The sequence below is a fragment of the Etheostoma spectabile genome, chromosome 23 (genome assembly GCF_008692095.1).
Source record: "Etheostoma spectabile isolate EspeVRDwgs_2016 chromosome 23, UIUC_Espe_1.0, whole genome shotgun sequence".
Lineage (NCBI taxonomy): Eukaryota > Metazoa > Chordata > Actinopteri > Perciformes > Percidae > Etheostoma > Etheostoma spectabile.
In genome coordinates, this window is record NC_045755.1 from 20,028,785 (window position 1) to 20,051,989 (window position 23,205).

Here is a 23,205-nt window from a genome sequence, read left to right on the forward strand (position 1 = left end):
CATGTTGAAAAAGTCATAGAATAGCATGTCGAAAAGTCATAGTATAGCATGTCGAAAAAAGTCATAGTATGCCATGTCGAAAAAAGTCATAGAATAGCATGTCGAAAAAAGTCATAGTATGCCATGTCGAAAAAAGTCATAGAATAGCATGTCGAAAAAGTCATAATATAGCATGTTGAAAAAGTCATAGTATAGCATGTCGAAAAAGTCATGAAAAAAAGTCATAGAATAGCATGTCGAAAAAGTCATAGTATAGTAAGTTGAAAAATTAATGAAAAAAGTCATAGTATAGCATGTCGAAAAATTCATGAAAAAAGTCATGGTATAGCATGTTGAAAAAGTCGGTCTTGACTTTGTCACATGGCAGCGTGTGGGGGGGGGGGGGGGAACAGACCACTCAGACAGCAGCAGTTTCCAGAGGTATCACTGTTTTTATTTCAGAGTGTCTGAGAGAAAAGGCACTAAACCAAACCGGGAAAGTGACATTGACTATGAATGACAGAGAGTAATGCAGAGGAATCAGGTTTAAATTAACATATATAAAGTTTACACAACACCAGGCATACAAACAAAGTCAGTGTCCCCCCACACACACACATAGCTTATTAACTACACATTTCCTGACTGATTAATAAATACAGCAGGCTGAAAACACCAGGAGGCGTTGAATGAAAATTCCCACACAAATTTGTCAGCATATGTAAAAGAGGACCCAACATCCTGTAGTGTTTAACAGCAGGACATGTACATTTCATTTTTCCTCCTGAAGCTTTAGCCACAACTAAAGAACAAACTATAAAAGAAATCATAAATAACATTTTCTGTCATACAGAGGCAAACTTTCTAATGTTGGAAAGACTTTTAAAGCCCCATTCAGACAGGATAAACATTACAGGGGGAGGTGGGGAATTATTCACTGTGCTCTTTTGTAATTTAACTCCTTGTTTTTTGATCTGGATAATACAGGATAGGGTCATGAATAGAGATGGGCCTTCAGCGGTTGTATCCCAAAAGCCTCCACAGGTGGGTGGCAGAGACTTAAAGGGGAGGCAAAGAAACATTACAATGAAATTATTTAATTAAATTATAATGTGGACAAGCGAGTTTGCAGAGAAACAGCAGGTAATTACTATCCAGTCTGAATGGGTGATCGTCTGATTATCTTTGCGTGGATTTCTTTAAATTTCACGTACTGCCTTTAACATTTTCTACAACATAAACTTATACAGTTACACAATAACTGATTGTTTGGTCATTTAAACTGCTGGGTGTGTGTTGTATTTCTGCACGGTCTACTTCACAGGTTTTAGTTACTTGTGTCACTACTTTGGAGCAACAGTTAGGAAAATATATCCGGGATTTCGAGAGTAGTTGTAATACTTAGTAGTATTTTGTAATATTTTAGGTTGTTTTAAGTAATGTTTTAAACTGTTATCAAAATAACAATGTTGATACATTTTTGTATTATGATTTTATTCTCTCAACACTACAACTTGTTTCTTAATATTTAAATGATATCCTCTAGATCTCAGAAGTGTGGCTCTAATTCTCCATCATTTGTCCAGAAAGTCTCTATTCCTAACTGAAGAATTCAAATGACTTATTTCAGCCCTGTTAAACTCTGATGTAACAATTCATGGTTTTTTTTGTATGTTTATTTTTTGGGGGGGGGGGAGAGAGGAAAGCCAATTAATAATAATAATTCATATAATGGGAGTGTTACATGTTTCAAAAGAAAAATATTTTGGTTTTTCAACAGAAACCCATAAAAACTCCAGATTGATAACGACAACAACAGACCACTGACATCTTTTTTGTGGTGACTGAAAACCACCACAGTAATTCTCTTTCACACACAAAAACACACTCTCACAAAGGAGGGAGGGAGGGAGGAAAGGAGGGAGGGGGATGACAGGATGAGGAAAACTGGGATCAGGAAGGGGGGGCGGGGATTCGGGGCGCAGTTGGCTGTGATTGGAGGGCGGGGCTGTCCATCTGTCACAGCTGGTCTTTGTAGTAGCCGAGCTTGGCGAAGGACATTTCCCTCCGTAGCTGCATCACCTCCCAGAATATCTGCTCTGCTGCGCGCGCGCACACACACATACACACACACACACACACACCACACACACCACACCACACCACACACACACCACACACACACACCACACACACACACACACACACACAAGAGGGAAACGCCATCAGTCAAATCAAAAGTCAATATAGTGTGTCAACAGAAATAAAAAAGTAATAGCATGGCGTGGTAAAGAAAAAGTGTGTGTGTGTGTGTGTGTGTGTGTGTGTGTGTGTGTGTGTGTGTGTGGTGTTGTGTGTGTGTGTATGTGTGTGTGTGTGTGTCTCTTACCATCCTGCTGTTTGACCAGCCCTTGGTGGATGTAGCGGATATAGGTGAAGAAATTACACACTGCTGTGATCTGAGAAGACAAAAACACAAAGACAAATACAATTAAAGTTAAAAAACATTTGTTTGTGAAACAGATGTTTTCGAGGTGTTGCAACAACTTCATTTTTCTAGAAACCTTTTTAAGAAAGTTAATGGAACGAAGTCAGACAGCCTACAGCCGATGCCATGACGTCAAGAAAGACATGACAGACTAAAAAGAAAACATGAAGGAGATGATTTTGTAGTTGTGGCCCGCCAGGGCAAAATTATACCGCCACGGTATTAGAAACAGGGCAGATGCACAGTGTGTGTGGTGTGTGTGTGTGTGTGTGTGTGTGTGTGGCAGAGCAGATATTCTGGGAGGGGTTTCTGTTACACCACACACTCTGTATATCTTTATTATCTGTATTTATATTTTTTCCATTTCAAGTACTTACTTTTTCAATATTATTTATGGTCACAGGTAAATATAATTTGTATTTTGGTTACCTACTTTTGCTTTATTGTTTTAATTACATATTCAATTTCATTTTAACGTCACTCACTTACACTGCAGTATTGTTTTCTGTACTGTGGCAACCGCCCTTTGAAATATCTTTATGTGACGCCACTTTACTTCCAGCCTACCCTCTGCTCATTGGCTGTTGTTTGCCTGTTTGTTTGTGTGTTTACTTGTTTGTTTGTTTGTTTTGCTTTTATTGTAGACAATGCTGCTGTAATAAGGGAATTTCCCCGCTGTGGGATGAATAAAGTATAATTTGATCTAATCTAATCTATTAAACCAACAGCTCCACCAAAAACGTCACCGGGGCGGCTCCGTTCTAATTGGACTACGTTCAACTTGAACCGGAGTTCCCATTTTAAAGCCAGATCATCATAATGGCGGCTCGTTTGGAATACAATACAATGTTGTATTTTACAAAATAGGTCACCGAAACGTGTTTCTGAAAACATTTTTAGTGAGAAATAGGCCGTGCAGCTGCTGAATCTGTCTGTTCTTTGATCAACAAAGAGAGGCGTTCTTCATGCTCATCCCACTCGTCATTTCCAGTACGTGTTTTAACATAAGTGCACTGATTCGGTAGTCAAGGGCTAGCACTCCACCAATCAGATTGGTCATTGAGTCCAACGGCCCTAACCCTCCAATTTAACAAGTCAAATCGGCCCAAATTAAAGCGACGGATTCTCAGACTCGAGTCACCGACCTCGGCAGACTGTACCAACGGCCGAGAATGGGGTTGGTGTGTCAGCGCCTTAACAGAAAGGAAAATGAACAAGTTGTTGCTTTTGTGTGTGTGTGTGTGTGTGTGTGTGTTGGTTACTCACTCTATATCTACAATACGGAGACACATAGTAATAGTTGGACGAATCTCCAAACTTGATTCTGTGCTTACAGGTTTTGGTCTGACCGCTCAGGGCACATTTTCTATCAGAGACACACACAAAAGAGAGACAGACGAGAGGTTATTTATGGGTTTTGTTTCAAAGTGAGGACAAAACAACAACCTATCAAACAGAACAAGACTAATACTAAGACTTGAGGAAGCAAGGAAAGGAAGGAAGGAGAGATGGTCACTGTTAGACATTTATCAAGCTTGCTATCATCAGGATTGCTTTGATAAACCTGGACAGAAGAAAGTATTAAAGGAGTAGTATTATTATTATTATTATTATTATTATTATAAGAGATAGAAGGGATGGTTGGAAGAGCCAGGCAGGGAACAACTGAGGGGTAATTAAAAAATGCTGATGGAAAAGAGAGAGAGAGAGAGAGAGAGAGAGAGAGAGAGAGAGAGAGAGTTAGACTTACGTGATGAGCTCAGCTCTTCGCCCACTAGAGGAGGAAATTGAGGGAAGATGGAGAGATGATGATGAAAGATTGATAGCTCGATGAATAGGAGAAAGAGTTGCTGTGTGTGTGTGTGTGTGTGTGTGTGTGTGTGTGTGTGTGTGGTGTGTGTGTGTGTGTTGTGTGTGTGTTGTGTGTGTGTGTGCTGTCTAGGGCTGGGCAATAACTCATTCTATTATATTGATATCTGAGGCTACGTAATATCCCGATTTGACACAAGTTTTGTCTTGTCCTGTTTTTTTAAAGCGCCCATATTCTGCTCATTTTCAGTTTCATAATTGTATTTTGAGGTTGTACCAGAATAGGGTTACATGGTTTCATTTTCAAAAAACACCATATTTTTGCTGCAGATCCTGTTTCCACCCTGTGTGTTTAGGTTTTTGCTCCAGAGTGAGACATCTCCCTTCAATCCTATCTTTGTTGGGAGCTGCACATGCTCAGTAGCTCGGTAAGATCCATCAGCTGATAACTCTTTCTCCAGCTTTGATCAGTCCAAGGCAGGATAAAGTGAAAAAGTGATTTTTTATTTTTTTTTCATAATATGGGCACTTTAAAAGGCTGCATTACAGTAGAGTGATGTAATTTTGTGAAAACACTAGACTGTTCTAGCTGTTCTATTATTTGCCTTTACCCACATAGTTATTATAGCAACATAGCTGTTGATTATTTATCAAAATTCTCATTGTGTGCTCATTTTGTGAAAGCACCAATTGTTAACCCTACAACATCCCCACAATAGTGATTTTGAGGAATTTGGTCCAAAATATTGGGATATTTGATTTTCTCCATATGGCCCAGCTCTAGCGCTGTCTTACTTTGGTCCTCCACACTCCACCGCCGAGGCTTTGACCACCGGCAGCGGCTGGAAACCGACCGGCTCCACACTGAGCGTGTTCTGCTCCACAGCTTCCAAGATGGCCGAACCGAGCTGAGGAGAGAGCAGGAGAGGACAATGGGCCTTCAAGGAAAGGTTGGAAAAGTGGACAGTACAGTGATGGAATAAAGACTAACTTTGCAAGACGTACTCTACTAGGTCTACAGTAGGGATGGGAACTTTGATACTATCAGGATATGTTGCCTGTCGTAACAGTGGTAACATGATACAGCAATCCTGCAAAGCTCGACATTGCAAGAAAAACCTCCACGATACATCACGATATCTGGGAGACTGAAGAAGGAAACATACCCCCCCACACCCCCAAAATTTGGTTTTGGTTTTGAGTGGTGTGAAAGCTCATTTGAACTCTGGCGCGGACCAAACAACCGAACTCTCGGGTTGCATCCAAGTTCTCTAGAGTTTGATTTAACACCAAATCCGCTGTCTACACCGTGTTATCCTCCTGCTAGAGTTAGCATCCAACAGGCCTCAACAGGGCCAGTTTTAAATGTTTTTTCAGCCCTTAAACATGGGCCAAGCCATGTGCCAGCCAAAAGAGCCCACTGTTGCTTAGTTACCAATGCACGATAGCTTTTATACTCTTGAACTGCAGCTCTCCTGGCTCACTTTGCTCCTTTGAAAGCCGTCGATCTCTCTCTCTCTCTCTCTCTCTCTCTCTCTCTCTCTCATGGGTGGGCCAAATTCTCTGGGCGACCAAAGCAGAGAAAGGGGAGGTAACCTTGCCCCTTATGACCTCGTTAGGGGCCATATTCCAGCTCGGCCCATCTGAGCTTTCATGTTTTCAAAGGCAGAGCAGGATACCCAGGGCTCGGTTTACACCTATCACCATTTCTAGCCACTGGGGGACCATAGGCAGGCTGGGGGAATGCATATTAATGTTGAAAAATTCATTAAGTGACATTTTCATGCCTTTAAAATATTTTTTGAATGGTTGTTTTGTTGCGTCCTTGCTCCATAACCACTACTAGCCTTTAGGTGAGATCTTTGTCTGCATCTCTCTGTACCTCACTCTTGCTGAAAGTGAGGCAGGGGTAGATGTCCTCGCGGTAAACTCTCTCCAGGAAGCAGCAGCCCCGGTCGAGTGTCGGCTCCTCCTTCCACGCCTTAAAGTCGCTGAACAGCTGACTGTCCACCTACATGTTCAACAACACAGGATAACGTATTAAAAGTATTGTCAGCTGGTGTTACGTGAAGTTCTGTAGGCTCGTGTTAGCGCTCTTACCTCTCTACACTCCCGTACGATGGGCTGCGTGGCCGACGGGTCAGGCTGCGTCCCCATGATGGCCGAGGAGGTGCTCTTGTTCCTGCTGTGGCCCTTTCTGAAGGGGGTCTTCCCCCCGGCTCCTGCAGAGGGCAGTTCACCTAGCGGGGAGGTGGGGGAGGAGAGCACCAGGGTCTTCAGGGCCTGGACCTCCGCCTGAAGGACGTCAATCTAAAAAGAAAAAAAGCTCTTTTTTTAGCTAATCTGATAGATGGAAACATGCTGACACCAACATATAGACCTATTTGGACCATTTAAAGTATGCAAAATTAGCAGCTCCTCTTTGCAGTGTACCCTCACTGGGGAACTTTGTCAATAAATAAAACTTAAAACATGATGATTCTCGGTTTCAATTGCTTTTTTGATGATTTCTAAGCTGATTCATGGACATTTATACACATCAGAGATTTTGGCCCAAAACCAATGTCTGGACTCATAGACTTTGGTGCGCACTCGTAAGGGGCGTAGGGTTGTCTCAATGTCGAATTTCAAAGGGTGGGAGTACACACTTTCCGTGAGTCTGCATCGATGCAGACTTCACCAAAGGGGATTACCCACAGTTCAAAGCGTTGTGACGTTTGGAATCAGCCAGTCTCCTGGGCCTTGGCCGTGTGGAAAGCAACAAACTGACAATGAAAATTCCCAAACCATTTCATGTCTGTGTGTTTTGAAGAACTGACTGAGTTGGGACTCTGGTAAGGATTACGATATTCAACACAAACTCAGTCGTGAGAGGAACATTCGTAGTGTTGTCACCTTTCCCAGGGCTTCTTTCAGTTGTTTTTCAGCATTTGCCTGTTTGACGTTGGCTTCTCTGACCATTTTGTGGGCCTCCTGGAAAACACACACAAACGATTTTATTATTTTTTGGATATCTTCTTCACTCACAATATAAGTGTTGGGATTTTGTCTTTATTCCGATAGTGAAGCAGATTTACACAAGCTCAATGCCTATTAAAGGAACAATTCACTCAAACGTTAGAAATACATAATGGTAACATAAAGTTAAGCATCTGTTTGAATACGTAACACAGATTTTGCAGCATACATCTACAGGCTACAAAAAACACACAAACACACAACACACACAGAGATAAGAACCCCAACACCTGCTATGAGAAAAAGGGTGAAGAACAAGGAGTGTAAGGAGGAAAGGAACAACAAGTCGTGAAGGCCAGCCGCACAGCTTCCATCTGCTTGGTTCATCCAACGGCAGAACAAGAAATGTGTCAAGCAATTGAAAAAGGTTTGGTGTTCTTGTGAAAGACTGTTTGCCCCAGTGTTGGGGAAGACTACTGCATAGGTGGAAAACGTTGCATGAAGCCTTTAGTGTCTCCGGAGGGAACTGTGTCTTCAAGTGTCATTTGAAGCAATGTCGGTTAGGGTTCGAAGACTACAAGTTTGAAAATGATTTAAAAAAAAATATCTTGAGGTGTGTTTAGGTTTTAGAAAGAATGTCTTTTGCTACGTTTAACCCTCGCTTCCACACTACTCCGGCATTTCCCAGCTCTTGAAATGGAGACATTTGGAAAAACTGCTGCCCCTGTTTTGGTTTGAAAACTCTGGGGTAACTATGTAGATTAAACGGGCTCAAACTGAGTCCGTAGGAAAGGCTGATGCACGTCAGTCTGTCTTATCAGTTAGGTAGGCTTACAAACCTGTCAGTAACAGTTCCACAGTTTTGCCATTGCTGTTCTTTCTCCAAAGTATTTACTGTATTTTCAACTCATACATCCATGTTTTTCAACATTTGTAGGCCATTTGTAGGCCAAAACCCCCTTACCTGAAAGAGAGACGGGGCAGGGACCCCCCTACTAAATATATTGTGTAAAATAACATGTAGGTCACATTGAATCTGTTGCTGGTGACCTTACCTACATGCCAGTAAGTCTGTCATAAATGGTTTTGGGGATAAAAACTCAAAGAAGTATAAAATAAAGATTTAGAGCCCCATGATTATTTCCCCCTCTCAGAGATTCAGTTATAAGTAAAAAAAAGTACAGAGTTGAACCAAGCAAGACTGAGAAACAGAGCTTTCTCTCTGGTCACCAGCTCCAGAAAAAGAGCCATAGTTGTTTCTACTTTAATGACTTGATGGAGGATCAAGCAGAATACCCTGAGACGCACTAAATGTTTAGAAGTCCACTAAAACACAGCCTCCCAGCGCCTTCGTTTCACATCTCTGCTGCCAAAAAACAGAGAGCCACAAATCCCAGGGAGGACCATTTTCATTTTTCTGTCTGGCCGCTGCCTCGGGAGGAAGGGAAACAGGAAACGGGAAGCAGAGGAGACGGACAGATGGACGGGGGAGAGGCGGACCGACCTGGAACAGACTGGCGGTGAGCTCCTCCAGCTCCTGGCCGAGCTGGTCTCTGACTTTAGACAACCTCTCACACTCCTCATCCTTTAACAGCAGCTCCTTCCACACACACACACACACATACAAACACAGAAAACAACACAACAGAAAAACAACCGCCAAATGAAAACACATGGAAGTAAGAAATGAAAATGATGAAGAAATAAAAAAATTGTGAAATATGTTGGACTCGTTCCCATTTTAAATAAAAAAAAATGTATAAAAATAAATCATGTAAATGCATTTAACATAAAATATTACAAGATGTTAACGTCAGTAATGATAGTATGGGTGAGATGAAGTGAAGTCTTACAAACACACACTGTCCCAACTGCACACATCCACTTACATTCAGTTTAAATTCAAAAACCTTCAGGTTAAGACCAGAGACTGTGTGTGTGGTGTGTGTGTGTGTGGTGTGTGTGTGTGTGGTGGTGTGTGTGTGTGTGTGTGTGTGTGTGTGTGTGTGGTGTGTGTGTGTGTGTGTGTGTCCTACCTCTGGGCCTTTGCCAGCTCCTCCTTCAGTTCTCGCTTCCTTTCTCTCGGACCTCCATCACGATGGGCTGCGCAGCCGCGACAGGCTGTCGCTCAAAGCGCCGCACTCCTCGCCATCCTCTGCAGACAGGAAGTTGCCCTCGGTTGACTCGCCTCCTGGCCCGGCACACTGTGCAGCAGCGTAACCATGGAAACGACAGGTCAGTTATGGATTACAGTGGATACAAAAGAAAAGTCTTGGGCCAAATTATTTTCACTACCTTCCATTGTGGCTGTGCCGTGGTGTGGAGTACACCGGCTGCGTGGGGAGCTGGTCGGCCCGCAGTGAGGTGGGGCGGCCACTGGGGTGCGCTCCCAGAGAGTGGGTGCGGTACAGAGAGGTGGGCGGGGCACTCTGTCGGGCGGGGGGGCGCTGCTCAGCTTGGTTCTGCAGGAGAACACACGTGGAACCAATTAAGACATTAAAAGTTATCAAGAGTGATAGCTAACTATCTATAAAGTGAGGGCCGTCTTTGTGTGTGTGTGTGTGTTTTTTTACTTACTTACTTAACGTCTGTGCTGGTGGAGCTAGATGGTTTAATGAATAATAATGCATCATATTTTAAAATCTGAAGTGAATCTCCAACATAACTGGTTACATTTCTCCATCAGGTAAATGTAGTAGTACAATGTTTTCCTCTGAAGTAGAAGTACACAGTAAGACACAGGTGGGTTGCTTTGGGGGCCTTCTGGAAGTTATTTTGGGGTACAGTGGTTCTGGAGAAAGCTACAAGCAGCAACGCTGGAAGCCAAGCAATCGGCTTGTTCCAATCAGGCACGATTTGAAGTATTAAAAGGTCCGATGTGTGAGAGTTTCTCCCATCTAGTGTTGAGATCATATATCGCTCATCAACTCTCTCGCACCACGCAGTTCCAAGAAAGCATTACAGCTACGGTAGCCTTCACGCTTCATAAAGCCAAACTCTTGCTCTTTTCAATCTCCTTTTTATATTTCTGGGCGACGAAGAAGAAGAAGACTCCTGTTCCTGAAATTTGGATTTTTAATACACGTGGTCCTCCATGTTTCCCTCCTCAAAGCAAAATAGCGACAAGCGGAGCAGTATGTCCTGTATGTCCTTTACCGGCTGATGTATTTCAAGATGGTGCAGGAGTATGGAGCATTGACCCCAGTTCATGCAAATAGAAATCTGACATTTTAAGCCAATGGGAATACTTGGAATTGAAGGTGGTGGTGGTAAATATTCATAAAAAAGAACAGGTGAACGGGCAACACCGATTTTGATAATGAACAACTGAACACATTACACACACACATTACACACACACACATTACACACACACACACACACACACACACACCACACACACACACACACAAATGAGCAACCTTCATGATGACAGAAAACCTTAGTTAAACTCAAAGATCTTCTGTCAATCAAGTACTATGCTGAAAAATGAATGTCTACCTGCATGTGATGAGATGATTCAACGTACCTGAAGGTCAGGTGTGGTGGGTGAGGCCAAGTTCACCTCATGAAACCCCTCCAGAGTTTCGGCATTGGTCTGTCCGCTGCTGCAGGCCATGGCAGCTGCTCTCAGACATCATACACTCTGCTGAGACAGACACACACACACACACACACACACACACACACACACACAAGTATGTTTTGTTAAGCTGTTAATGAGGCCCAGGGGGTCTATGACCCCAAACATAACATAAAAATAACCAACATTATACAAATTGATTTTTTAATTTTAAGTTTTAGATCCTTGAAACTGAATTTGGACAATATGTTTGTAAGGATTCATCAAATTCTTTGACTGTTATTATGAAGGCAGGTAAACTGTGTTTTTAAAGTTTAAGATGCATAAACTGCCGTAAACTGCATGGTACCAGGATTTTTATTTACATGCAGATGTTCTTTTTGAAAATAACAACAATGCCTGAAAAGATGAGGGTAAATCCATCTATAAATAGTTTACAAGTTCACCTTGTTGAAGCTTTCAGCTCAGTGGATGAATCAAATTCTGGAGGGGTGTGTGTGTGTGTGTGTGTGTGTGTGTGTGTGTGTGTGTGTGTGTGTGTGTGTGTGTGTGTGGTGTGTGTGTGTGTGTGTGTGTGTGTGTGTGTTGTCAAAGTCTGCTTTATTGTCAATTTCTTTACATGTCAAAACATACAAAGAGATCGAAATTACGTTTCCCTCTATCCCACGGTGGAGACAAGACATTTTTAACCAATTAGGTCCACAGACAAAACATAACATTCAAGTAAACAATATAAAAAGTAAAAATAAGAAGATATATATACAATGAGGAAAATAAGAGCAGCAAAATCTGAGTTAAAAATGTGCAATTATGCATACAGTAGACAGTCAATATGATACAATAGTGCAACAAGTCAGGCGGTAGCATAGTGGTGCCAGTTATGTAAGAGCAGCAGAAATGTGTTCCCAAGGGTTTTCAGGACAACAACAACAAGTTGCAAAGTGTGCAAGTGTACAAGTGGAGTAGTGCAAATGGAATAGTGCAAGGCAGCCATTTTTGCTCCAAAGTCCAGGATGTTATGTAACTGAGGGTAGAGGGGGGAGAGGGGGGAGAGAGTTCAGCATCCTAACAGCCTGGTGTATGAAGCTGTTGGTGAGTCTGGTGGTGCGGGAGCGCAGGCTTCTGGACCTCTTCCCGGTGTCTCTGGGAAGTCTCGTGTGTGTGTGTGTGTGTGTGTGTGTGGTGTGTGTGTGTGTGTGTTGTACCTGTACCATAGTGCAGCTGTGGACGGAGACGCTGGGACGATGGACGGAGGCTTTCAGTCAGTCATCAGAACAACAGGACAGGACCGTCTCCAGATGAACGAGATGAACTCAAGAAACCCACCGACAGCCGACAGGTAACGCCCGTCTTCAACCTGAGAGAAGAAGAGAGACGATACGTTCCCTTACTACTATTACGAGCCAAAAGAAATCCGAACACGTATGAAAACGTAGAATCTAAAAAGACACGGACACATTTGCATTTAAAGTTTGAAATTTCATGGAGTGCAACAAAGCTGCGATGTACACTTCAAAGGTCAATTCGATTTAATCCAAGGATTTTTGAGACCAATACAGATTTTAGAGGGGAAAAATTCGAAGATTACCGGTGTGAAATAGACCTTTTCTATGTGGATTGTGAACTGGTTTTGCACTGATATGTAAAAAAGTACTCAGAAGGCTGCTTTTAAAAAACAAATAACTTTTTTAGAGAATATTTAACAATGTTATACATTCGACTTCTTGAAATGAATACTGAAAAAGACTAAATAAAATAGCTTAAATAAACATTAGTACTGTGAGTCCTGTATCAGTCAATTGCTGATTGAAATAGTACGTCGTGACACTGTGTCTACATCAAATCATACAACATTTTCTGTATTAAATTTTCAGTAAAACAATGATATTGCCTCATATCAGACAACATATACACCAATATTGATGTCGGTTGTAGGCCAGTATTGGGCACTAAATTTGACAATATATTTTACTATTGCAGGAAAGCTTAATAATTATGCGATAATGTGATAGTTTTGGCCACAATAATCATAGCATGAAAATTTGATAGCGGCACATCTGTACTTCAAAGTAACTTCCCTCCTCCTTTTTTCCACTTCCAACAGGTTTATAATACCATAAATTTAATAACTTTACAGCGGACTGGAGTCTAGCTTCACTTTGTGGGTCAAACTCCGGCAGCGGCAGACAGGAAGAAACCGGATGTTCATAGTCGACAAGGGAGAGACTGACAACTCCTCACCTAAACAAAGCATCAAGTATATTCACATACCAAAGATGCTCCATCCATCATCATCATCATCATCATCATCATCATCATCAGCATGATCATCATGATGTTCTTTAAATAATCTCTGTGACACTTTTCCATTTCTAGCTGCCCTACCTTATGTTTTGCCTACCTCAGCAAGGTGTTTTTTAACAGCACACCGGTCCCACCTGCTCAGCCTGGTGTGTTCCTTCATGTATGTGTGTGTATGTGCGTGTGTGTGTGTGTGGATGTGTCCCCATCTAAGCATATATACAAAAGCTGAAATTCAGCGACTTGCTCGAGAAGACAAACAAAGCTGGCGTGACTCACGAAAACTTGCCTCCCTCCCTGAGTTATTTAAAGATCCAGCTGAAGAATGAGGTCTGTGATGTGTTTTTATATCAGTATCATTAGGTCAAAGTCACACCTTCTGCCGTCATAAACGTCAGCAGACAATCCCAAAACATGATGCTTATTTGGGATGATTAATCCATCACGATTAACATTCGGTCGGGTCACTGTTTTGGTCCAAGTCTCCTTGTTGCTGTGTGAAATTACAGCTGACAGCGCTGGACTGCTGGTGCATTCAAGGTCAATCAGACAACTGAGACTTTGTGAGACAGCAGCAGAACAGCAACCTCTTTACTCAAATATCTTGCAAAAAACGGGCCTGTGACATGAACACACACCTGCCACTTTGGTAAATTTTGACTCAATACCACCCACAGCGTCCTGCGGCACAAATGCTGACTAGAGCCCAACTTGTGGATTAATCTGCTGATGAAATTAGTCCCCAACAAAGTCCCCATTTCTCCTAATTGGTTGATTTAAAAATGCAATGATTAGAAAAGTCTGAAATTGCTTGACTGTGAGGAGCTCGGAGTAGAGCCGCTGCTCCTTCGCGTCAAAAGGAGCAGGTTGGGTGGTGGGCATCTGGTGAGGAGCCTCCTGGGGAGGGTCACTAGTGGAGGGGTCCATATCGTCCAGCTGGGAGGAGGCCTCGGGGAAGACCCAGGACTAGGTGGAGGGACGTCCAGCTGGGAGGAGCCCTCGGGGAAGACCCAGGGACTATGTGGAGGGACGTCCAGCTGGAGGAGGCCTCGGGGAAGAACCAGGACTAGGTGGAGGGACGTCCAGCTGGGAGGAGGCCTCGGGGAAGACCCAGACTATGTGGAGGGACGTCCAGCTGGGATGGCCTCGGGGAAGACCCAGGACTAGGTGGAGGGACGTCAGCTGGGAGAGGCCTCGGGGAAGACCCAGGACTAGTGGAGGGACGTCCAGCTGGGAGGAGGCCTCGGGGAAGACCCAGGACTAGGTGGAGGGACGTCCAGCTGGGAGGAGGCCTCGGGGAAGACCAGGAATAGGTAGAGAGACGTCCAGCTGGGAGGACGCCTCGGGGAAGACCCAGAATAGGTGGAGGGACGTCCAGTGGGAGGTGGCCTCGAGGAAGACCCAGGACTAGGTGGAGGACGTCCAGCTGGGAGGAGGCCTCGGGGAAGACCTAGACTAGGTGGAGGGACGTCCAGCTGGGAGGTGACCTCGGGGAAGACCCAGGACTAGTGGAGGGACGTCCAGCTGGGAGGAGGCCTCGGGGAAGACCTAGGACTAGGTGGAGAGATTATATCTCAAACCTGGCCTGGGAACGCCTCGGGACCCCCCAGTCGGAGCTGGTTGATGTGGCTCTGGAAAGGGAAGTTTGGGGTCCCCTGCTGGAGCTGCTGCCCCCAAGACCGGATACCGGATAAGCGGACGAAGATGGATGGATGGATGAAATTGCTTGACTGATCTCATGAAATGACGTATGTGTGACACGCCAATTCATATGCCCTTATGGGTGTGTTATCAAGACAAATACTCACTTTTAGCGTGTTTATCAACGCCGTTTGGCCCCCATTGACTTATATTACCTTATATTAGTATATATATAGTATATATTAGTAGTATGAAAGGATGAAAATCTAACTAGGGAGGTAGTCGGGCTGGTGGACGGATCAAAGACAGGACTTTCACCCAGGAGACCGGGTTTTGGGTCCCAAGTGTCACGTTTTCGTCGTGTCACGTTTTCCTAAACTTAACCGTTGGTTTCTTTTTTTACTAAAGCCAACCCCGTTCTTCTTTTCCTAAACCCAAACTCAAGTCACATTTCCTAAACTCTCGCGATAACAAGGCAAGTGTGTCACGCCAGTTGGTGTATGTTTTATGAGAAGTTCAAGAGTTGTGTTGGAAATTAGCAAAATTATGATTAAGACGACACAACACCAAAACAAAGCATGACAAGATGCCGACAGCACACGTGCACAGGCTAAAAACATCAAAAACAATAAACTGACAAAACACTCTACCTAGCACAAGTCGTCAATCCAGTTTGTTTATTATTGATAATTGAGGTAAAATCGCTGAAACACAGAACACTTGAGGTAGAGCAACACCAACACACACACACACACACACACACACACACAACACACACACAACCACACACACAGAGAGAGAGACGACACACACAACACACACACAGACAACACAACACCAGACAGCACACACACAACACAACACACACACACACACCACACACACAACACACACACACACACACACAGAGAGAGAGCAACACACACAACACACACACAGACAGACACACACACAGACCACACACACACACAACACACACACACACACACACAACACACACACACACACAAACCACACACACAAACACACACACACACACACACACACACACACACACACACACACACACACACACAACACGGTGAGAGCCCACCCGCATCAAACCAACAAGTCGTACTCTCCCCCCCCCCCCCCCCCTCTGCATGTTTCCATGGAGACCTGTCCCGGAGAGACCGTGGTAACCTGACGCGCTGAGGGATGCTGGGGATTGATCCGGTTACTCCAGCCGCCCGGTACAGGCTCATCCGTGTGGGAAGGGTTCACAGCCAGCTCCCGTGATCCCAAACACCGACACGCAACCAACGCAACCAAACACCTGAACTGACGTGGTTTCGAAATTTGGGTTCTGCTTGTGTAGAAGTACCAAAACACCACACACACACACACACACACACACACACACACACGTACTGTACTGGGAGCTTGGCCTTTGGGGGATACGGTTAAATTAGAATCTTCTTCATTATTTATTGAAAGTAGTATCAATAATACTAGAGCTGCAGCAATCCATCAATTAGTGAAGGAGTCCATAGTCCGAAAAGTAATTATGCTTTTGCAAGCACTTGAAAGACTTTGGACTCTTGTATTTTTTCACTTGACATTTTATTGACTAAATAAATCATTAATTTCTCAGATATTTTACTGGTTTTACGTACTTGTACTCATTGTGCAGAATGGCCCATTTGAGAATATTATCCAGCATATTACTGGATTATAGTAAATGTGTTCAGCACTTTCATTTTGCAGCCGGTAAAGGTGGAGCTTTTATGAACTATTATATATCCTTCTGGGTCACTTAGTAGTGGAATAAAAAGTAAGTAGCATAAAATGGATACTTAAGTACAGTACAAGTACCTCAAAATTGTGCGTAGGTACTTGAGTAGATATACATAGTTGGATTCCACCACTGGTTGCTTCCTTAATGAACACATTTCTATGATCCAAAATATTTACAGCAAGTTGTGATTGAAAACATGACATTATTATTTTTTCATCACTAGTTTAATTATGATGTCCACTTGTATAACCAAGTTATTTTTTCTTAATCCTTTCGCTCATTTATTTTCAATTATGTTTACCCCTCCCGTTGTCCTCGGGTCAAATCTGACCCCCTTTAAAAAATGTCTATATCTGAAATATGAGTTTCTTTTCAACCAAATTACCATAAAAAAAAATGGATTGGATTCCTTCCCACGCTCGTTGTAAATACAACCGATCACTTTCATCTGTACGTTCCTCTGATCTTAACTAGTAGTCAAAACAATTCATAATTTTTGTGTTTTTTTAACTCAAATATCAGGTATGATTCTATATAAATGAGGCTTATTGACCATAAATTCTCCCCAAAAAAGAAGAAAACTAGTGGTAGTAAGGTGGTGTTAGTGAAAACTTTTTCGACCCGGGAGAACAACACAAGGGTCCAGTATGTCATTCCATTCCTTTCTACGTATATATATATTTTTTAATTTAAATAAAAAAGATGCATGTTTGTGCTGTATTATGTACACCAATGTGTTCCTAATAAAAATTGGAATTAAAGAAAAAAACATGACATTGCTCTGAACATCTGATCGATTTTATTTTATTTTAACAAATTCATAATTTAAAATGACCTATAGTCAGGATATTTCCAATGCATCACGGAGCTCTATCTGTAACAATGTTATGTATTTATTTATTTATTATTATTAGTATTTATTTTGGTGAAAGCTGACACCCAGCTCTGCAGAGAAGAGCCGTGTCTGCAACCAGCAGTAACTCAGTTTAACCCTCGTGTTGTCCTGTTTTGTATCAGAAATATGGATTTCTTTCAACCAAATTGCCCAAAAATAACATGGCTGATTCCATACATTACTTTCATTGAGTTTTTTGGGTGTTTTATTTAATCTTATAGCATTTGAATTATTTTGTTTAATGGTTTTCCAAAACAGTATCCAGACTAAACTTTGACATCTACCCATCTGAGATCCACTCAACATCCTCTGATCTCAACTATTAGTCAAAATAATACATAATTTCTGCCTTTTTTTAACTAAAAACCTATGTGTAATTTGATATAAATGAGGTTTGTTGACCATGAATTCCAAGAATAAGTGTAAAACCTGTTATTAAACCAGCTCAGGTTTAAAAAAAGAAAAAGAAAAAAGCACCAAAAGCTGGAAAAAGTGACAAACAAATCAGAAAAAGTGACAAAATCATCGGAGAAGCCCCCAAAAAATATTCATTCTCAATTTTGACCTGGGAGGACAAGTTCATGGTTAACGGGAAGACAACACGAGGGTTAAGGGCCAACAGCGTCTCTGTTCATCCGCACGAGTCCCGGCTAAGATCTTAGCGCGAGGGACAGCTGGTCCACAATGTTACCAGCACGACCATTTCCTTAAAATACAAGTGTAAATGTACCATTTCCCATCTGACGACACTTTGCAAATTCGTGTACATTAATAAAAATGGAATTCATTATTCATTTACTGACAAATGAACATGAAAACATCATCGAAACTGAAATTTACAGGGGACCAGAACGTGAACTAAGCGTCGTTATATTACGTTAATGTGCACAGATTCAGGGTTTTAATGGCTTTCTTGGTTCTAGACTATAAGGGTTGATGTACTGGAAAAATTTGATTTAATTTCTAAAAAATGTAAAAGGTGTATGGATTTATGATTAGACCAGGGGTCTCGAACAGGGGGTCCGCGACCCCTAGGGGGTCCGCAGAGGTACTGGCATGGGTTCGCGAAAGTTTTGGTTGATTAGACTTTTTTTGTATTCTCCCCCCCCCCCCCCCCCCTGCAATTTTTTCCACTAATTGAAATGTCTTTAATCCACATTAACATGAATTCAACACACTGTAGTAAACAGATAAATGGAGGCAGAAGATGTCTTTCAGTCATCAATGCGCACATGGCACTATAGGACCAGTTTGATATAACACAATGTTATACAACATATATAATTAGGGGGTCCCCGCTCCATCTCGCCATCAGTTTGGGGGTCCTTGGCCTGGAAAACGTTGAAGAGCCCTGGATTAGACTATTTGGATTTATGAATGTGAAAGGTTCCAAGTAAATAGATCAAATTGATAAATGTGGTATTGGCTTGTTGTGGTAGCAAAATAGGACAAAAACAAAGGCCAAACAACACATTTTCATAGGAAGGGGAAAAGTCGGAGTCAATATTTTGGGAAATTAATGTAACGTTACAGACATCGTGCCAACAAATTTTTTTGAACCATTTCACAAAATGAGCAGACCACATCAATGTCCTATATATATATATATATATATATATATATATATATATATATATATATATATATCTTGTACGGATACCTGTTTCAGGGCGCAGTGACAGCTAGCATCAGGTTAGCTAGCTAGCCGTGGTTAGCATGTGTGAAATGCTAGCATGTAGGCTAGCATGCTATTTAAAGGGGGGGGCTGTTGTCTGACACTGCACGCATGAAAGATGCATGGAAGCATCTTCTTCGCTGTCTGTCAGCTTCGTTGCTAACCCTGTATCAAGCCCAGTGTGCTTTCAATTAGCTGAGACTATCAGGCTCATACAGAGGCGAGATGTTAGCTGCAACATTTATGTCAGATTAGACAGTAATAACGAGCGGAAAACACTGCTTCCATTATCGGCCACGGCACGATACCCGATCCGAGGCTAGCCGATTCCACTAAAATTAATAGAAATACGGGGATGTTCCATGAATGTATCTGACTTTACTAACAGCAAGTATGCTAAAACACTGCCAGTGCGTATGTGTGGTGGATTGGGTGCGAGGAAATGGGAGGAGTAGTGCGACAGACGGCTCAGTGTCCGATAATGGCGCATCTATGTGTAGCTAAGCTACACGGTACGATAGCTAGCGGGCTAACAAGCGAGTGCCCCTAACTAACTTGGCTTAGAATAATAACAACAACCGTAACGTCAATAACACGTTAGGTGCGGACTTACCGGACCTCTCTTTGAACAGCACCCGGGCCGGTAGGTCCTCTTACTCCCGGTAACGTGCAAAACCAAACCGTCAAACAAATAAACGGACAGACTGGAGCGGTTGTTGACGCAGACCGGAGGTGCGTTCAGGGACAATTGGGAAACTAGAACATCAGCGACGATTTGTTTTTTTTATGACGGTTTCAACGACGTTTTCCACAATAGAAACATGATATAAATGGACAAACCTACTATTCTAGCTGTAAGAATAGCAGAATATTTTAATGATATAAATATAAAACACGATATAAATGGACAAACCTACTGTTCTAGCTATAAAAATAGCAGAATATTTTAATGATATAAATATAAAACACGATATAAAAGGACAAACCTACTGTTCTAGCAATACAAATAGCAGAATATTTTAATAACAGCTTCATACACGCTTCAGGATGACGGCAATGAGTTCACAAAGACGTAAAGCTATGCAACAATATATCTAAAACAACAGCTTTTGGAAGTACCATTCATGATTTATAAAAAAATATATTAAAGTTGTGGGAAATTACATGGCTAGTTATAGTCTTGTTATAGTTTACATGGCTAGTTATAGTCTTGTTATAGTTTACATGGCTAGTTATAGTCTTGTTATAGTTTACATGGCTAGTTATAGTCTTGTTATAGTTTAAATGGCTAGTTATAGTCTTGTTATAGTTTACATGGCTAGTTATAGTCTTGTTATAGTTTACATGGCTAGTTATAGTCTTGTTATAGTTTACATGGCTAGTTATAGTCTTGTTATAGTTTATATGGCTAGTTATAGTCTTTTTATAGTTTACATGGCTAGTTATAGTCTTGTTATAGTTTACATGGCTAGTTATAGTCTTGTTATAGTTTACATGGCTAGTTATAGTCTTGTTATAGTTTACATGGCTAGTTATAGTCTTGTTATAGTTTACATGGATAGTTATAGTCTTGTTATAGTTTACATGGCTAGTTATAGTCTTGTTATAGTTTACATGGCTAGTTATAGTCTGTTATAGTTTAAATGGCTAGTTATAGTCTTGTTATAGTTTATATGGCTAGTTATAGTCTTGTTATAGTTTACATGGCTAGTTATAGTCTTGTTATAGTTTACATGGCTAGTTATAGTCTTGTTATAGTTTTATGGCTAGTTATAGTCTTGTTATAGTTTACATGGCTAGTTATAGTCTTGTTATAGTTTACATGGCTAGTTATAGTCTTGTTATAGTTTACATGGCTAGTTATAGTCTTGTTATAGTTTACATGGATAGTTATAGTCTTGTTATAGTTTACATGGCTAGTTATAGTCTTGTATAGTTTACATGGCTAGTTATAGTCTTGTTATAGTTTAACTGGCTAGTTATAGTCTTGTTATAGTTTACATGGCTAGTTATAGTCTTGTTATAGTTTACATGGCTAGTTATAGTCTTGTTATAGTTTACATGGCTAGTTATAGTCTTGTTATAGTTTACATGGCTAGTTATAGTCTTGTTATAGTTTACATGGCTAGTTATAGTCTTGTTATAGTTTACATGGCTAGTTATAGTCTTTTTATAGTTTACATGGCAGTTATAGTCTTTTTATAGTTTACATGGCTAGTTATAGTCTTGTTATAGTTTACATGGCTAGTTATAGTCTTGTTATAGTTTACATGGCTAGTTATAGTCTTGTTATAGTTTACATGGCTAGTTATAGTCTTGTTATAGTTTACATGGCTAGTTATAGTCTTGTTATAGTTTAAATGGCTAGTTATAGTCTTGTTTAGTTTATATGGCTAGTTATAGTCTTGTTATAGTTTACATGGCTAGTTATAGTCTTGTTATAGTTTACATGGCTAGTTATAGTCTTGTTATAGTTTATATGGCTAGTTATAGTCTTGTTATAGTTTACATGGCTAGTTATAGTCTTGTTATAGTTTACATGGCTAGTTATAGTCTTGTTATAGTTTACATGGCTAGTTATAGTCTTGTTATAGTTTACATGGCTAGTTATAGTCTTGTTATAGTTTACATGGCTAGTTATAGTCTTGTTAAGAAGGTCCTTCTTCTCTGATATTATCTCTAGAAACAATAATAATTCCGTGCTTTGTTTGCTACTGTTGATAGGTTAACAAACCTCCAGTACCAGTAGCATCTGAACTTTTATCTACCAGGCCTGCAATGACTTTGCCTTCTTCTTCAAAGACAAATTCAGAAGATTAGACAAACAGTCAGTGCCTCCATATCAAGTCCAGGATATGTGTTGTCACAGTGTTCAAGCAAAACTAGTTCCAATATGACAGAATTCACACAATCAACCATACAAACCTGGAGGACATTATTCAACATCTGAAACCTTGACCTGTTGCCTTGATATTCTACCAACGGGACTTTTCAAAAATGTTTCCAATTGTTTGACTTCTGATCTTCTACAGATGTGAACCATCTCTTCTTTCAGGTATCTTTCCACAGGCCCTGAAAACTGCAGTAATCAAGCCACTCTTAAAAAAGAACAACCTAGACAAGTCACTAATGAGCAACTATAGGCCAATATCAAACCTTCCGTTTTTAAGTAAAATCATTGAAAAGTAGTCTTTCAACAACTCACCATTTCTTGTCACTAAGCAACAGTTTTGATACCTTTCAGTCGGGTTTCCGACCACACCACAGCACTGAAACGGCTCTTGTCAAAGTCTTTAATGACATCCACCTTAACACAGATAGTGGCAAAATTCAATCTTAGTATTACTTGATCTCAGTGCTGCATTTGACAACGGTCGACCATGACATATTACTAGACCGATTGGAAAACTGGGTAGGACTTTCTGGCTTAGTACTAAACTGTTTGAATCCTACCTAAAGAATAGGGATTACTTTGTGTCAATAGGTAATTATACATCTGAGCGTACAAATAAACGTGCGGAGTTCCGCAAGGCTCCATTCTGGGGCCTCTTCTGTTTAACATCTACATGCTTCCACTGACTCAGATTATGGAGAAAACAAAATAAGTTACCATAGTTATGCGAATGACACACAAATTTACATAACCTTATCGCCAGGGGACTATAGTCCAATACAAAAACTGACTAACTGCATCAAACAAATTAACGACTGGATGTGCCAGAACTTTCTGAAATTAAATGAAGGAAAAACTGAGGTAGTTGTTTTTGGAAAAAAAGAGGAACGATTAAAAGTCTGCGCTCAGCTTCAAACAACAATGTTAAAAACAACAGACAAAGCCAGAAATCTTGGTGTAGTCATGGACTCAGACCTGAACTTTAACAGCCACATTAAGACAATTACAAAGTCAGCCTACTATCACCTAAAGAACATATCAAGGGTTAAAGGACTTATGTGTCAACAGGACTTGGAAAAACTGGTCCATGCTTTCATCTTCAGTAGACTTGACTACTGTAACGGGGTCTTTACAGGTCTCCCTAAAAAATCAATCAGACAGCTGCAGCTGATTCAGAACGCTGCTGCTCGGGTCCTCACTAAGACC

The 23,205-nt window shown here is 41.3% G+C and overlaps 1 protein-coding gene across 1 annotated transcript; it reads right to left on the bottom strand.

The window, feature by feature from the left end:
- Positions 1 to 411: 411 nt before the first annotated feature.
- On the bottom strand, positions 412 to 19,856 carry LOC116672946 (rab-3A-interacting protein). Its single transcript, XM_032504939.1, is given in 16 exon segments — positions 412 to 2,081; positions 2,369 to 2,438; positions 3,734 to 3,833; positions 5,072 to 5,184; positions 6,159 to 6,287; positions 6,377 to 6,586; positions 7,172 to 7,249; positions 8,739 to 8,835; positions 9,271 to 9,301; positions 9,304 to 9,333; positions 9,336 to 9,422; positions 9,425 to 9,438; positions 9,530 to 9,696; positions 10,764 to 10,880; positions 12,029 to 12,174; positions 19,720 to 19,856. Coding segments are annotated over 14 exon segments (1,299 nt in total). The 5' UTR covers positions 10,854 to 10,880; positions 12,029 to 12,174; positions 19,720 to 19,856; the 3' UTR covers positions 412 to 1,998.
- Positions 19,857 to 23,205: the final 3,349 nt, after the last annotated feature.